General features: G+C 35.4%; 2 protein-coding genes across 3 annotated transcripts; both read left to right on the top strand.

Annotated features, from left to right (window-relative positions):
* Window positions 1-213: 213 nt before the first annotated feature.
* Window positions 214-6295, top strand: LOC104094000 (SEC12-like protein 1). Of its 2 annotated transcripts, XR_011408008.1 has the most exons (11): window positions 229-578; window positions 899-993; window positions 2109-2238; window positions 2331-2422; window positions 3807-3903; window positions 3994-4066; window positions 4173-4293; window positions 4810-4929; window positions 5208-5342; window positions 5758-5828; window positions 5913-6295. XR_011408008.1 is itself a non-coding variant. In XM_009599839.4 (10 exons), exons 1-10 carry the CDS (start codon window positions 408-410, stop codon window positions 6095-6097), a joined length of 1155 nt encoding a protein of 384 aa, XP_009598134.1. In that variant the 5' UTR covers window positions 214-407; the 3' UTR covers window positions 6098-6295. The 2 variants fall into 2 exon arrangements, 1 of the variants encoding a protein (XP_009598134.1); XM_009599839.4 differs by lacking the exon at window positions 5208-5342 and having other exon boundaries at window positions 214-578.
* Window positions 6296-9959: 3664 nt separating this feature from the next.
* Window positions 9960-14290, top strand: LOC104094001 (probable disease resistance protein At1g61300). The gene is made up of 3 exons (XM_009599840.3): window positions 9960-10073; window positions 11117-12268; window positions 12692-14290. The coding sequence occupies exons 1-3, from the start codon at window positions 9984-9986 to the stop codon at window positions 14114-14116; spliced, it is 2667 nt and encodes an 888-aa protein (XP_009598135.1). The 5' UTR covers window positions 9960-9983; the 3' UTR covers window positions 14117-14290.
* Window positions 14291-16889: the final 2599 nt, after the last annotated feature.

Raw genomic sequence — 16889 nt, 5'->3', positions numbered from 1 at the left:
TTTTCTACAGACGTGCAAATTGTAATAATCGGGTAAAACCAATGCATTCCCGCGGAATTATCAGTGCGTAAATGCGAATATCCCAAAATATCCGTTGACTATGATCCCTGGTCCCACCTTCGCCGGTTTCCAATTTTCCATTTGTATTACGGGCCCCACCACATCGTTTCTCATTTTCACACTTTAAAAAGCGAAAAACAAAAGCCAAAAAATATTAAAACAAAATTCGAAATCTCAATTTCTCGGTAAAACTCAAAAAACTCAACTCCCCATAACGAACAAAAGATCAATTTCTCTCTTTTTCCGTCCGCCATTTTTATACCTTGAAACTTGATATTCACACAGTACTACACGAAAATACAGAGAGAGAGAGAGAAAGTGTATTTTGCTTTCGGGCTGTGGAAAAAATGGACGGCGGTGATGCTACGGTGGAAGGGAAGGTGACGTGTGCATCTTGGATCAAACGGCCAGAAAATGCGCATCTGGTGGTGATTGCTAAGTCTAACGGAACTTCCTCCTCTTCGCTCGAGATTTTCTCCTTCGATCCCATCACTGCTTCTCTTTCTACTTCTCCCAAGGTTCCCCTTTCTCTTTTTTCCAAAAATAGATGTATTTTTTATTTTAAATTAGTGTTGTAAAATTTTGGTTACTGAACCCACTACTTTTAATTATGGGTGCACTCTCTATTTTTGGCTATGCACGAAACATAATTAGGTTACTTATTTCCTGATAAGCATTAATTGATGATCACCTGCTTTCAAAATTCTAGTTCTAGTGTAAAAAAATGGTTACACTGTATAGCTTAAATACCTGACTTATATTTGGCTTATTTTTCCTGTGATTTTTTAATGATGGTGGTGAAATTTGATAATTGTTCTTGTGGGTACTGATTTTATAGGCGACATATGTATTTGAGGAAAGTGGTAATGCGGTGTGCATTGCAGTACATCCAACTGGGGACGACTTTGTGTGCTCCACTACCACTGGTTGCAAGTAAATACTGAAACCCAGTTTCGTTTTCTCTCAGTTCTTCTTAAAGCTGATTTATTTACTGCTTTTATTGTGAAAAAGATTGATTATTTTGGCAATTGGTAGTTTCTTGAGCAAGAAATGCATGAGTTGAAAGCCTCCAGATTTCAACTTGTTGCTTTTGTCTTTGCTTGTATCCTGGCCTGAAGCTTATAAATGCCTCCATTTTCTCGCAGCTTTTTCTTTTTAATTTGTTCTTGTGTTTTTGCTGTTGTGATTCATGATACAAATGATTGTTAATTTTATTGAGGGAATTAGGTTAAATTTGCTCTTTGAAATTCAGCAAATTTGCCCTCTGTTAAGCTGTCTAAATTACCCGCCTTTAGAGAAAAGTCTCTTTTTTGCCCTTGAATTATCACGAAGCTCCAACCTGAAGATATTTTGAACCACCCTCAAAAGTTGGGTAAATTTTGTCCCTTTTTTCCCGAAGAATTTGGATACGTGGAGTTCATCCATTGTACGTTGGAGCTCCATTAATGACGAGGGCAAGTGTATGAATGGACCAAAAGTTTAATGGGAGGCAAAACTGAGCAATTTTAGATACTATAGCCTTTAGAGGCGAAACTGGACGTTTTCCCTTGTATTAATGTGAGATATATAAACTCGACTAGTATTGTCAGTCAATGAGTTTTTTTTGGGACAAATCTGTTACTTTATCACTGTGGAACTCTGGTTTCATCCTTAATGAGGATTTTTTTTACTTTGGCATCTTTAATAAATATTGGTCATAACATCATGGACCTGCTTGCTGGTGAGGCGAGGCCGAGTAGCAATGGCTGACGATCCTTGACTGTGATACTCTGTTTCGGTAATCTGCATCTATTGATGAAAGAAAAAACCCATCATGTATATATTTTTGTCTATAAATTCATTGCAGTGCTATGTTCCAGTGTGGGAGTGTGTTATACAGGTTTCAGGTCTCATTTTGGCCGGTAGTTATCTTTTCAGATTACTGATTAGGTTTTTCACCCAACAAAGGAACATACGGATGACTAGTATGAGGTTTTGTATGATTATTGTCACGCTTATTGTTTATTTCTTGGCCTGAAGGGAATATATTGATTTGCTGTTTGATGCAGGTTGTTTGAGTTATATGGTCATGAAGATAATATAAAATTTGTATGCAAGGAGTTTCCTCTCAAAGATGTTGGTCCACAAAAATGCATGGCCTTTAGTGTTGATGGTTCCAAATTAGCCACTGGCGGAGTTGTGAGCAATTTGTGAAAGATTATTTCTCTTATACCGATGTTCAAAGAATGTTATCTTCTTGTTCTGACTTTCTATCCCTTTGAATCTTAAAGGATGGACATTTCAGACTTTTTGAGTGGCCTACCATGCGCATTATTGTGGATGAACCTAAAGCTCACAAGTCATTCAGAGACATGGATTTCAGGTATAACTAACTCTACTCAGATTATAGCTGTGCAGAATCCTCAGTTATTTATGATCTGTGAGAATTTTACCAGATATGAGCTCTAGGGACCTATAAGTTTCAGAATGTGTATACTTGCATGTTCCATAATTGAAGTTGATCAGCAGACAGCAATCCATTTATTCTCTTTATGGTGCCATTTGGTGGCCGCTGATTTCTCTTTAATAATGAAACTTGAGGCTTTGAGCAATTTATGATGCTCAAATTCAGCTGTTATCATCTGGGAAGCTTGTTATCCTATGTTTACAAGCCCTTTTGCTGTGATAATATGCTCCAATGCTTGATTAACCAAAAGAAACCTTCCAAGCAAGCCAAAACCGAGAGGGGTCTTCTTCACTTTTGTTTGTCATGGCTCTGACATGCAGTGTTATATGAAGCTTGAAAGAAGATGTCATTTATGCGCTGGTTACAAAAATATGCGGTTTATTGAGTGTGACAATCGGGCATGAAACATTGTTTGGTTCTTTTAGCATAGGAACAATATTTTTGTTATTACATTTCTGACTGAAATATGATTATGGCGTGTTTGCTAGATGGAAGATTATGTTTAGAAGTTTCAGGAGTTTGAAGTAAAATGATCCACTTTAATGCTGAAAACGTCTTACTAAATTATATTCTAAAGAAGTTAATTGATGGAAAAATGAAGTGAAGGATCTTAGCCTTGTTTCTTTTAACCAATATGATGTAGATTTTGCACTTTAAGGATCAGAATGAAGTGCTTTTCTCATCCAATTATGGTCCCATGTGGAATTTAGCCTTTTGGTTCACATGTCAGGCACCATACTAGATTTTCAAGTTGTTGCTGTTGCACTGTGTGCTCCTTTGCTAGTGTTGGAAGTAGTTTGTTTACGTGTGGAATTAAAAGTGAAAAAAAGAGATGAGTAGGAAACCTAGTTTGCAGGAATTTCCATCTTGGAGCTAAATAGCATCGGATGAAAACTACAGTAACTGAATTTGAATACCGAATTATACTTAATCCTTTTTGTTTATATTAAAGAAGTGAGGGATGTCATAGAAGAACTAAATGTGTTGATATGTTCAAAAACAAGAGATGTTCAAGGACAATACGTTTCGCGATCAAGAATCCTATAATACACATGGACTTGCATTCATGGTGTATACTTCGAGTTTTTAAGTGTGAATCTGATCTTTGAATATGATTATGACAATCTTCCTAAAAAACAAGTTTCAAAATATTTAAGAGTCTTTAATTTACTGAGCCTCATATTGCGATTGCAGAAATGATATTGAATCCATGTAATATGGTAGTTTTAGAATTATTGTTCCTTTGTTGATGTTTGGACCAAGATTTTAAAGTCCTTTCCCTACTTTTATATATCTTCAGCTTAGATTCAGAGTTCTTAGCTTCCACATCCACAGATGGTGCCGCCAGAATATGGAAGACAAGCGACGGTGTTCCAGTAACTTTAACACGAAATTCAGTAAGTTCTGTATAATATGACCGTCTGACCCGTCAGACAATTGGTTATCCCTTTTTATGTTGAGTTTATATCCTGTCTTCCACGCTGCAGGATGAGAATATTGAGCTCTGCAGGTTCTCTAAAGACGGTACAAAACCGTTTTTGTTCACTACTATTCAGAAAGGTATGCTGAAGTCTGGCTTTAGTTAATGAAGTTAGTAGATTGAGATTGTGTAACTTTCCTTATTCAAAACATTGTGTAACCATCCAAAATTGTGTCCATACAACAGGCAATAAGACGTTGATGGCAGTTTGGGACATCAGTACATGGAAGAAAATTGGACATAAAAGCCTGTTAAAAAAGCCAACTTCCATTATGTCAATTAGTTTGGATGGGAAATATCTTGCATTGTAAGATCTCTATCTTTTTGCCTCTCCTAGGCATGTTGACATTCAATTATCATCTGCATAATTATTGCCGAATACCTTCCTTAGATACAAGCCATTGAAGCTAAAGATTGGAATTTGACATCGATTTTGCAACTGTGAATCTTGTTAAAGCATTGTTTTTACATGGATGTTGCTGACGGAACCGTTGAGTTGATTTGACATTTACAATGTCCTGATGAGATAGAGTGATGTGAGGCATGAATGAGGACTAAAACAGAGTCGCATCTGATTCCTATTTCTTCCGCTTGGAATTAGTATAAGATTCCATCAAACTACTATGAAGTACCCATCCTGCTAAAACACCTCGTATTCTTTAGTATTTTTTGCATGATTGAAGTTATTTCGACTCTTAACTTCTCTTTTTCTTGATGAATGTCTCCCCTCCAATAAATGGTCTATAGGCCTGTCTTTTGGTGATAGCAGTGGGGCTTAATTTGTTAATGCATGGATCTGAATCTCTGTGTCATTTAAATGCAGGGGAAGCAAAGATGGTGATGTCTGTGTTATTGAAGTGAAAAAGATGGAGATCTCCTCTTTGCACAGGAGAGTGCACTTGGGTACTAATATTACTTCTTTGGAGTTTTGTCCTAGTGAAAGGTATGTGCTATTCTAGCAATAAGTTGCTATAACCAACTAGTCTCTGTCATTGGTCCTTTGTTCTGAAGCTTATGCCTTATCTTTTAGAAGCCATGTTTCTCAGGGAATTCTAAACAGAGATATAATTCGTGACTCTAGGGTGAAAAGGGAAGTTTATGTAGTCTTGTACGTCCTATATACGATTTTGGCCAATTAAGTTTACCAAGAAGCTTGAGTAGATATGGTGATGCCAAGAACCTTTCATGAATATCTTTAGTCTGTAATCTGCTTTTGTTTAGGTGCATAAATGGACCAGTTACAGCAACTGATTATTGAAGAAGACAAAAATTAACTGCTTCAGTTACAACGGCTGAATATTGAAGAAAATCTATGTGCTTTTGAGATTGTCTGCTACGCTGGATTAACTTGGACCTGTATGTGTTTCCTGCATAACTTCTGATTGTGCTCCTTTTCATCATTTCCTCTCTACCCCCTTCTGGTCTATAAGTCTTAAGGTAAACAATGGTGCTAGTTTTAGGTATTCTTCTGCCTGAATTTCTATGCAACATTTCAAGTTAGCTTTATCTTCTCTGTTGTTTTTCTGAGTCTTAGGTGCTAGGTCTCGGTGATTCCTTGAGGACATGATTGCCTAATGATAATTGTTCTTTGCCTAAATATGCGCTCTTCAAAGTTGAAACCTTGTTTCGATTTTGCTTGCTACACATAGTCCTCTTGAGATACTAATGTCAAAGCGGATTAATTTTTCTCATTAATTATTCTCTGTCAATCAAGACTCTTATTCTGTCTGCCTACTTACCTTATAAGTCCACATTGGTGCACATTTGACAGGGTTGCTCTTACCACTTCCTCTCAATGGGGAGCAATGGTGACAAAGTTAAATGTCCCAGCTGATTGGAAAGGTTTCTCTCTTTTTGTTTTCCCCTTGTGAGGGGTAATCATGCATTTGAGTCCAAATTGACCTTTTTTTCCCTCTTCAATTGCAGAGTGGCAGATTTATCTATTACTCTTGGCATTATTTTTGGCATCAGCTGTCTTATTTTACGTGTTCTTCGAGAATTCTGATTCTTTCTGGAACTTTCCTGATCCATCTTCAAGACCAAAGATTGAAACTGTCCATACAGATCCAACATCTGATGACTGGAGCAGCTTTGGACCTGTAGATTTGTAAGTTATTATTGCCTTGTCTGGAATTAAGGATGGCCAACCTGAAGAAAGATTGTGAAACAAGTCTACTTTTTAAGGCATTTTATAAGCTTTTAATATGTATACCTTCTAATTGATGATGTTAAAGTTTGAGGCTAATATTGCCTTTTTGAATGATAATTTTCTAAAGATTTATTTAATCTTAGAAGAAAGAATTGTTGCAGCATAGTAGTAGGTTGTTTTAGGGTGGCAAGTTTAAAAAATCCATTTTAAATTGATTTTTATGCTATGAACTGAGAAAAAAAGGGCAGCGCGGTACACTAAGTTCCCGCTATGCGCGGGGTACGGGAAGGGCCGGACCAAAGTGTTTGCTGTACGCAGCCTTACCCTGCATTTCTGCAAGGGTTATGAACTGAGAATCTTCAAAAATTCCTACCCCATTTGTGGTTTCTTCAGAATGTTAATTTTCACACCATGAATTTAAGGTTATTATTATATGGACAACTATCTCTCGAGCACATGTTTAAGTTAGGCCTCAATAGGAAATTAAAATGAAACATCTAACAAAGCTTCTTCACATTAAGTTACAGACCTTTCTATAACATCCATATATAACAACATTTCACTATAAAAGTCAAGCTTTTTCGTAATCAATTTTTATGTTATGTTATAATATATGTTCTATATAACAGCGTTTCGCTATAACATCCAAATAGAGAGGTTTGACCGTAGTTGTTTTAACTTCTGTTAGCTTCTTTTTAAGTATAAGCATTAAATTAATCGCCCATTTGATTTAGTTGAAAGACAAATTTGTAGGGCGAATAGCACATGAACATTCACGGAATAAACAATAATTCAGGAACTAAATTCACTACTTCTTATTCTTAAGAAAATTAAAATAAAATGAAATTCATATTGTTTTAGTTTCCATTGGTAGAGGATTTTCTAAAACTTGCAATCTTATATATATTTTTCTGATAATACATTTTTGACTGATGGCTCTTTTTTAACATCCAAGAAATGCTGGTTAATACGCTTTACTCATTTGTGAAGTCTTACGTAAATGAAATGATACCAAAAATGTTAGCAATGACTGTGCGGTTTAAACAATCGTTACAGTATCGCCAGCAAGTATAATGAATTAAATAGTGCAAATGAGTAAAGAAAATGCCAGAAAAAATAGAGAAGATAAATATTACTCGTAATGATCTCCGACATTCAAAAAATTATCTTTCAAATTATTAAATTCTTTTCGATATTTACAGATGTTACAACTGAACAATATTTTTGTCCTAGGCTTCTCATTTGGTTACATGCTTCGGATACCTAGCATAGGCTACGTGAGCCATATCCGCAAGTAGCAATTGCTGCATAGAATGTGGTGGGCGATGCAATATTACCAAGTCTTCTTTCTGCGTTCTTCCCAACTTCGCCAAATGATCAGCACAATTATTTCCTTGTCTCAGAGTATGGATTAGAGTAATTCCAAGTTTGGATATGAGATTCCTGCACTCTTCCATCAGAACACGATCGGGGTGACTTTCAGTGACATTATCCGCCACGGTTAGCAACATTAAGGCATCGCTTGAGTCGGTTTCGATCAGAACCTTCTTCAAGTTGTAGTTTTTTGCTAGAGTCAGCCCGCCATGTATGGCCCACAATTCCGATGTGATACTTGATGTCGCTTTCATGCTAAGTCGGCCATAGAATCCGCCTATCCATCTTCCTTTGTCATCTCGTGCAATACCCCCGAACCCTGCTAGTCCTGAATTAGGCATAAAACTTCCATCTGTATTAATCTTGATATATCCCTGAGGAGGAAAAGACCAACTAATGTAGATAGGTGCATTGCGCTGTTTGATTGATGATTGTACGTGACAAATTCGAGCAGTGTTTTCGATAATAGGAAAATAAATGCTTTGTTCGTGAGAATAAGGCAAGTAAAGTGCCATGGCTATTCACAGACTTAATTATCGGACTTTGACTACTAAAACTTTGATGGAAATGAAAACTAGAAAGGAAACCAAAAGCAGTTTAGAGAAGCTTTGATAGATTTTAAATGACTAGGAAGTAGGTTATTTATAGTTATTTATTTAACATAAACCTAGTTGGACTTGGATTTCCTTTTTCCTATTTTTTCCTACCTTCCTAAGCAATAATTCTAGTTTGAGAAGGTTTAGGAAAGTTAAAATAGGTTTTCTAAATGAGAAAAAAACTAAAGAAAAAAACTAAAGTGATCATTTAGAATAATTTAGAAACAACGTAAATTACTATTTTGGTTTGTAAAAAATCCTTTTCCTGAACTAACTTGGACTGGTTTGGAAATTATTTGGGCCTCAAGCTTTTCAATCCTTTTCCTTCATCAACTTGGATTCTATTTTGGAAATCGGGCCCAAGTTTTTCTTTTTTTTTGGGAGACGGCTAATCATTACATTAAATTGAGAATATCATCATTATGAAAGGAAAATTTGAAACATCTTCCCAAAATCCTGCTTTCCTATCTCCATTGTTTATCTGCCCATTTTGCTTTTTGTACATTTGACGAAATTCCTTTGTTTATCTGCCCATTTTGCTCTTGTGTTATTTGACGAGGGTGGTTTGCTCTAGTGGCAAGCACCCTCCACTTCCAACCAAAAAGTTGTGAGTTCGAATTATCCCAAGAGCAAGGTGGAGAGTTCTTGGAAGGAAGGAGCCGAGGGTCTATCGAAAACAGTCTCTCTACCCTAGGGTAGGGGTAAGGTTTGCGTACACACTACCATCCCCAGACCCAACTAGTGAGATTATACCGGGTTGTTATTATTAGGCTGAAATTTTTCTGCTTCTCACGTGAGCATAGTGTCATTGTTCTTAATTTTTTAGGGAAAAGACTTTATTTTTACAAATGACCCTTTTATGTAAACGTTCGTTAATTACGATTTGTCACAGTTGGATAAACCTTTTTATTTAATAAGCTGTTTTGTAAAGCCATAGTCTTTATACTTATAGCTATAACTTCATATCACAATAGCTATTTATTATCAAATCCGGTACTGGTAAAATATCTCATCTCAATAAATTCTTATTCCAAGCCTTCGTAATACTGCGCTAATGGTAAAAAAAAACTGGTAGAAAATCATAATCACCGAAGAGTTTACTCCTAATTAATGTGGGATTCTATATAGCCATTTAAGAGAGTGAAAAGAAAAAGGGGAGGAAACTAAAAGAAGACTTTTATCTGAATTCACTTTAGATTCTTATTAGCCACTTAGTGCAAAAAGGAAATTAAAATAAGGCATTTTAACTAATATTGGGATTTTGATATTTATTATCGAGAGATGTGATGAGATGGATGAGATCCCTCTACCTTTAATTAGATGTATTCGGTTCGAGCCTTAAAAATGGACAGGTTCTTGATAGAGACCGCTTTCTCTTTAATGAACCACCGCGATGCGTATCCGAATTAGCTGTATACGTAATACCAAATGATTATAATAAAATAATCTATAAATAAGAATTTGGTTGGAAGATAAAAAGAAAGGCAGACCCAGAGGATTGGCCTGCCAGAGAACGCTCAATATTTAGTTTTCAAAAATAAAAAATAAAAATAATAATTAAGGATACCAATTCACAGCATAATCGAAGTCCCACGAACTGGTAGAGGTCAGCATGTTTAAAATTTTGGGTTGTCAATAATGTGTTATGTGGACATATATTACCTGTTAATTTATTTTATATATATACCTACTACGTAAACAATGTATAATTTTATTAAACAGATTTGACTTGCTATTTTCCACTGTGATTTTAGTGGTCAGCAATTATAACAAATTTATATATAAGCCTAACTTGGCCAACTCTTTTAAGAAGAAGAAACCTTTTAATTTAATATCAATAAAATGATGCTCTTTGTTTCATAATTTTCACTCATTTTTATGTTTTTTCACAAAGACAAAAAAAGATGCTCTCTCTTGACCTCTTTGCTTAACAACACTTATCATCGGAGACAAAACAAAAGTTTTAAGGTATAGTGCTCTTTCTAGATTGGAATTTCTTGTTTTTTCTTTAAGATACTCTTGGCTTGATAGATAAATTCCGTAGTAATAGCGCGGGTTAACCACTTTTTAGCCATGTATGGAAAAATAACCATTGTCATGAAGTTTCATATTTCATAGGTAAAACTCCATGCCAATATCCTGGAATTTCACATGTGGAATTTAAAATTTATCGAAGAAATGTCTTCAGAAAAATAATTAATATTCTTGGTATTTAGTTGTAAGAATGTATGTTTTAAGGAAAATATTGTTGAGTCCCACATCAACAATGAAGGGGATGAGTGGTCTCCTTGTATGGTCGTGGACAATACTCACTTTATAAGTTAGCTTTTGGGGTTGAGTTAGACCCAAAATTCAACTTATCAAATATTTTTCACCAAAAAGGTTACAACCACCTCAAACTCTTAACTCCACATTACTATTCTAGCTAACTTATACATTCTCATCAATTTTTAATAAACGTTTAAAAAAAATATTTTCACTTTCGGATCAAATATTGGAAAATAATTTTCAGGAAAATAAGTCAAAAGAAAAAAACATATTCTCAAACATGTTTTGCGTCGTAGCGAGTGAAAATTATGATTTCCTCAAGGGAAAAAACCGATTCCATTGTACCAAACATTAATTGCTAGCATTTGCGGTATTTTAAAGTTTATTTACACCTATAATTTTACCTCTATACTCTTTCCATATTTCTCTTGAACTCAGCTTACAACTCTATGTTGTTTATGAAAATGTCCTTTAGTTTATTTTCTTCTTTGTCTATTCTTGCAACACTACTTAGGCGGATGCAGCTTATGCATTGCAAAGTTAAGCTGAACCTAATATTTTCGACACGAAACGAAGCACACACATGTGAAATTTCTCCGAAACTTCTTACAAATATTTAACTCTACACACATAATTTCAAAAGTGCCATTAACTCAATGCTAAGAAAATTAAAGATTGAACCTATCGAATTTAAATCTTGGATCTGCCTACGTGCTAACTACTAGTTTCTTGATTAATCACAGGGGAAATTTGGAGATTTTGTGACCAAAATGGAAGCAAATGAAGCAGGGGAGTCATTTTTCACAACAAAGCTATTTGGTCAAGAAACCAAGAGAACGTGTGAAAGAATTTGGAGATGCTTAAAGAAAGACAAAGTTACAAGCATTGGTATATATGGAGTTAAAGGGGTTGGAAAAACAACCTTAGCCAAGTTAATAAATCATCTTCTCCAACAAAAAACTCAATCCCAAGTTTTTTGGATAAACATTTCTCAAAAAAGCAGCATCAGGGAATTACAAAGTGATATTGCTGCAGCAATTGGATTGGATCTTTTAGAGGAAGAAGATGAAGAGAAGAGAGCGACCGCGTTACACGACTCGTTCAAAGGGAAAAAAGATTTTGTTCTAATATTGGATGATGTATTGGAAGATATACCTTTAAAGATGTTAGGAAATCCTTTAAAAGTTGAAGGGGGAAGGTTGATAGTAACAAGTTGTTTGCTCGAAACGTGTCAAAAAATGGGATGTCAAAGGAAATTTGGAGTGAAAAAACTAGAAGAAGAGGAATCTTGGAGCTTTTTTATAGAAAAACTTGGAAATGAGAAAGTAGTAATTCCTCAAGAAGTAGAAGGAATGGCTAAGTCTGTAGTAAATAGTTGTGGTGGCCTTCCACTTAGGATAACTACAATAGCTAAAAGTCTAAAAGGGTTAGAATTGGATGGTGTTAATAAGTGGAAAAAGGCCTTGGAAAGTATTATTCAAGAATCTTTTAAAGGGGAAAACAATGATGTTATAGAAATGTTGCTATATAGTTTTAATTGTTTGAAGGAACAAAACTTACAACAATGTTTCTTGTATTGTTGTTTGTATCCAGAAGATGAGAAAATTCCAAAGGATAAATTGATAAGTAGGTTCATTTTAGAGGGACTAATCGATACAAAAGAGACTCGCGAGGCAGAGTTTGAGGAGGGATATGAGATATTGAGCAGATTGGAAAGTGTTTGTTTGTTGGAAAGTGCCATAGATAACAAAGGTAATCAATGTGTGAAAATGCACAATTTGATTAGAGAAATGGCACTGAGGATCACTAATGAAAATCCCAAGTTTATGGTAAAAGCTGGAGTTCAATTGAATGATGCACCAAAGGAAGATGAATGGCTGGAAAGTTTGGACAAGGTATTTGTTAGAAACTTTATACACTTGACCTTATGTATAGAGAGTCAATAATTGTATGTTATTTGTTATTATTAAAAGGTTTTGCCTAAACTAAAAGTAATTTGTGAAGGTTTAAAGTTGAATAGGCCTAGGACTCCTCATAAAGCATGACCCTTTGTGTATAGACACACTAGTGTAATTTCTAATTAAAGTATGCGCTAAAGTAGAAATAAAGAAACAGCGCGCAATTATAAATAGGGTTATGACCTCCAAATCAGATATATCATTATGAAGTTAATACGTCTTGGTTTGGAAGATCACTAGAATGAAGAAATATATTACTATGGATTCAGGTATACTTCTACATTTAGTTTAATTCTATATGATTTGATATGATAGATCTTGAGGGAATAATAGCTTTCGTCTTCTAATTTTTTCCTACAGGCATCGCTAATGAGGAACGAGATAGCTGAAATTCCAGCAGGAACATCAGCTAAGTGTCCTAGGCTGACAACCTTGATGTTGCAGCAGAATTATCACTTGTTGAAAATTCCAGATTCTTTCTTCGAGCACATGAAGGCGTTACGTGTTCTTGATTTAGGTTACACTTGCATTGAGAAGTTACCTGATTCTGTATCAGACTTGGAAAATCTCACTGCTCTCTTGCTTGCATTTTGTTGGAACCTAAGGTCAATGCCAACCTTGGAAAAACTCGAGGCTTTGCAAGAATTGGACTTGAGTGGCACTGGGATTCAGACTCTGCCAGTAGCCCTTGAGACTTTGTTGAACCTCAAATGCCTTAATTTGCATGCAATGCGTTGGCTCGAGAAAATACCAATTGGGATATTGCCTCAAATCTCCTCTCTCCAATGCCTAGTGTTATCGCATCATATAGACGTAGAAGGTGAGGAACTAGAGGAGCTAAAAGAGTTGGAAGAATTTCAAGGTAGGTTCTCTAATGTTCAAGATTTCAACCAATTCATTAATGCTCAAGAAAATGAGGGATGTCTTAGGTTTTATAGAATATTAGTAGGTCAATATGATGGTTTAGGACCAATGACACAAATCCAATTCAATCATAACAGATTTTCTGATAAATTAGTCAAGTGTTATGGACTTGGGAAAGAAGATGAAGTGTTATTGCTTCCACAGGATATTGAGCATTTGAAAATTGAGAGCTGCAATAACTTCAGTGGCTGTCTTTCAGAACATTTGCCCCGTCTTTATGATTCTAAAGATTTAAAGTACTTCAAAGTTCGTTGGTGCAACAAACTGGAGTACCTTATGAGGATAGAAGTGGGCGAAGAATCTGTCATATTTCATTCTCTCGAGCATCTTGATCTTCTTGAATTGCATAGTTTTGTTGGTATATTTGATGACTGGAAAACAAGTTTAAGAGCTTCAATTTCAGTAAGTATCTTTTCTTGCCTTAGAATGATACGAATCGAGAGATGTCACAGTATCAAGAAGCTATTTCCAATTGGTTTATGCTCAAACATGCAAAATATTGAGAGAATATATGTCCTCTCCTGTAGTCAAATAGAGGAAATAATTGCAGATGAAAATGATGGAATCGTCGTCCTTCCTACATTGACGAGGATTTACTTATGGTCTTTGCCTGAATTGAAAAGCATATGCAATGGAAAAATGGATTGTAACTCAATCAAGAAAGTGTCAATAAAGGAATGTGGTAAGTTAAGGAAATTGCCTTTCTTTTTTTCTTCCCAAGAAGAAGATGAGAAATTTACCATTCCTTCAACTCTTAAAGAAATTGCTATACATTCAAGTGATAAAGAATGGTGGGAATCTTTGGAATGGGATAATCCAAACACCAGAAATGAGCTTCAGCCCTTTGTTAAATATTGGTAAGTATTGTGTCTTATGTTCTTGATTGAGACAACTCAATAAGTTAAGTAATATTTATTCTGCCTATGACTCCAAATGCTTTTTTCCCTTTTGTCAGCTTCCATAGTTGAGGCTGAATTCTTGTTGTTGTAATTCCTGTAACAATGTTTTGATTTGATAATTCCTGCTGATTTTTCATTTTGTCATGCTCCAATCAGGGGCGGATCCACCATTTTAGTGCCAGGTTCATCTGAACTCGGCACTTTCGACGGGTAGCACAAATTTATGTGTAAAAATTTCACTAAAAATACAACAAATTATAAATATGAACCCGTAATTTTAAAAATATAATGAATTCAATGTTACAAACCTTAAATGTTGAACCCATTTAAATCTTAAATCCTAAATCCGTCTCTAGCTCCCGTAGAAAGCAGTGCGTGGTTGTATTGTATTTCAATTCTGGCGGTATCAGTATTTAAGGGTGTTGATAGTAAGTGTGCATGGGCTGGTGAAAGGTTTGCCACTAGTTTCTATGGTTGTGCGTACAAATATCTTGTATCGGATATTACAAGACAAATACCTAAAATAATTAATTTCAATTGCATAAATATTCTAAAAAGAAATTTTATTTACGAATATGTACAAAAGTACTATAACCAAATCCTTAAAAGTAAAGAAAAATAAAAATCAAACCATTAAAGCACTTGGAATACAAAATGACAAAAGAAGCATACACATCGATGAAAAAGTTGAACAGAAGCATGAAAGCTGTGTCATTTGGTCAGATCCAAAGTATCGTCATTTATTCTGGGCAGGCTTCTGTGTGCTTCTTAAACAATGTTAGATATAGAAAGTTGTTTTTGAGCATTTTTATTAGCAATTAGAAGAATATCAACACTTTCCATTGTCACGAAGCGTCACAGGCTAATAGAAGGGAAATAATATTTAAAAGAGAAAAATAATAAATTGTACAAGATAAGATAAGATTTATGTGGTTCGATAATTTTTGTCTACTCCACGGCAACATAAAGAATAACTCTTTATTAATTGAAGAGAAATAAGAAATTGAAGGATGATTTACAACTGAAGGAGTAGATGACTATTTATAGGCAAAATGTTTGCTGAAAGAAAATTTTCAGCGAATGTGAATACGAAGAGGACGACACCGCAAACTGCGCGCTGAATTCTTCTTTCACATTTGCAACTTGCCTTTTCTGACTCTTATTTATTTCCGTGTCTTTCTATCTTTCCAAAATTTGCTCCCATCAATCTCCCCTTCAAACCTATGTTACATCAAGAATTTTTTTTAAAAAAAAGATTTGCTATTCTCTAGTGGCACCTTCTCATTATCAGTCTTGAAGGCTAACTGAGGCAGTGCACAACCTCAGTTTGTCAGCACCGACAACTTTGGTCAACATGTCTGACGGGTTCTTCAATCCTGGTATCTTCCGTAGGGAAAGAATTTCTTCACTTAAACTCACGGATATGATGATACCTCAACTGGATGTGCTTCGATCTTGCATGAAATACTAGATTCTTGGCAAGATGAACTGCACTCTCGCTATAGCTGAAAAGCTCACAATTGTCCTGCTCTTTACCTAGCTCTTTCAGAAAGTTCTTGAGCCAGATAATCTCTTTTCCAGCTTCTGAGATTGCTATGTACTATGCTTCTGTGGTAGATAGAGCAACACTTTTCTGAAGTTTGGACATCCAGCTAACAGCAGTACCACCTAAGGTGAACGCGTAGCCCGTGGTATTTTTGCGACTATCCAGATCGCCGCCTAAATTTGCATCAGCAAAACCTTGTAAGATAATATTGCTCCTTTTAAAACAAAGTGACATACTTGAGGTCCCTTTGAGATATCGCAATATCCATTTTACACTTTCCCAATGCTCATTTCCTGGATCTGACATGTATCTGCTAACAACTCCAACTGCATGGGCTATGTCAGGTCTAGTGCAAACCATAACATACATCAAACTTCCTACTATTAAAGCATATGGAACTTTGGACATGTACTCACTTTTTTCATCCGTCTTAGGTGGTCATTCGACAAATTAAGATGGCTTCCGAGTGGAGTACTTCTGGTCTTTGCATCATGAAGACTGAACCTACTTAGTACCTTCTATATGTACTTTTCTTGAGACAATTTTAAGGTTCCTTCATACCTATTTTTGCTAATCCTCTTCCCAAACATTTGCTTAGCTGATCCTAAGTTATTCATTTCAAACTCCTCCGCCAGTTGTTGCTTAAGCCTGTTGATCTCATTTATGCTAGATCCTGCAATTAGCATATCATCAACGTATAACAGTAAAATGATATATGATTTATCAAGATTTTTGATATAATAGCATTGGTCCATCTCACTTCGCATGAAACCATTGTTATGCATGAATCGATCAAATTTCTTGTACCATTGCCGGGGAGCTTTTTTTCAAACCATACAAACTCTTCTTCAACTTACACACAAGATTTTCTTTACCAAAAACTTTAAAACCTTCAAGTTGCTTCATGTAGATGTCTTCTTCAAGGTCACCATGCAAGAAAGCAGTTTTGACATCTAGCTGCTCCAAATGCAAATTTTCTGCAGCTACGATACTTAGCACTAACCTGATAGTAGTTAATTTGACTACACGAGAGAAGATCTCGATGTAGTCAATTACTTCCTTCTGCTGAAAGCCTTTTACTACTAATCGTGCTTTGTATCTCTTCTTACCATCATGCTCTTCCTTGACCCTGTACACCCACTTGTTTTACAATGCCCTTTTTTCTTTTGGTAGCTTTGTAAGTATCCAT

This window comes from Nicotiana tomentosiformis, chromosome 5, assembly GCF_000390325.3.
Source record: "Nicotiana tomentosiformis chromosome 5, ASM39032v3, whole genome shotgun sequence".
Classification (NCBI taxonomy): Eukaryota; Viridiplantae; Streptophyta; class Magnoliopsida; order Solanales; family Solanaceae; genus Nicotiana; species Nicotiana tomentosiformis.
This window is presented reverse-complemented; position numbering and strand designations above follow the sequence as displayed.

Coding starts and splice junctions, on each gene's coding strand:
- LOC104094000 (XM_009599839.4), top strand. CDS start 408: ATGGACGGCGGTGATGCTACGGTGGAAGGGAAGGTGACGTGTGCATCT. Junction 3,904..3,993: donor TAACTTTAACACGAAATTCA/GTAAGTTCTGTA, acceptor TCCACGCTGCAG/GATGAGAATATTGAGCTCTG. Junction 4,930..5,757: donor GAGTTTTGTCCTAGTGAAAG/GTATGTGCTATT, acceptor CACATTTGACAG/GGTTGCTCTTACCACTTCCT.
- LOC104094001 (XM_009599840.3), top strand. CDS start 9,984: ATGTTTTTTCACAAAGACAAAAAAAGATGCTCTCTCTTGACCTCTTTG. Junction 10,074..11,116: donor GACAAAACAAAAGTTTTAAG/GTATAGTGCTCT, acceptor GATTAATCACAG/GGGAAATTTGGAGATTTTGT. Junction 12,269..12,691: donor GGCTGGAAAGTTTGGACAAG/GTATTTGTTAGA, acceptor TTTTTCCTACAG/GCATCGCTAATGAGGAACGA.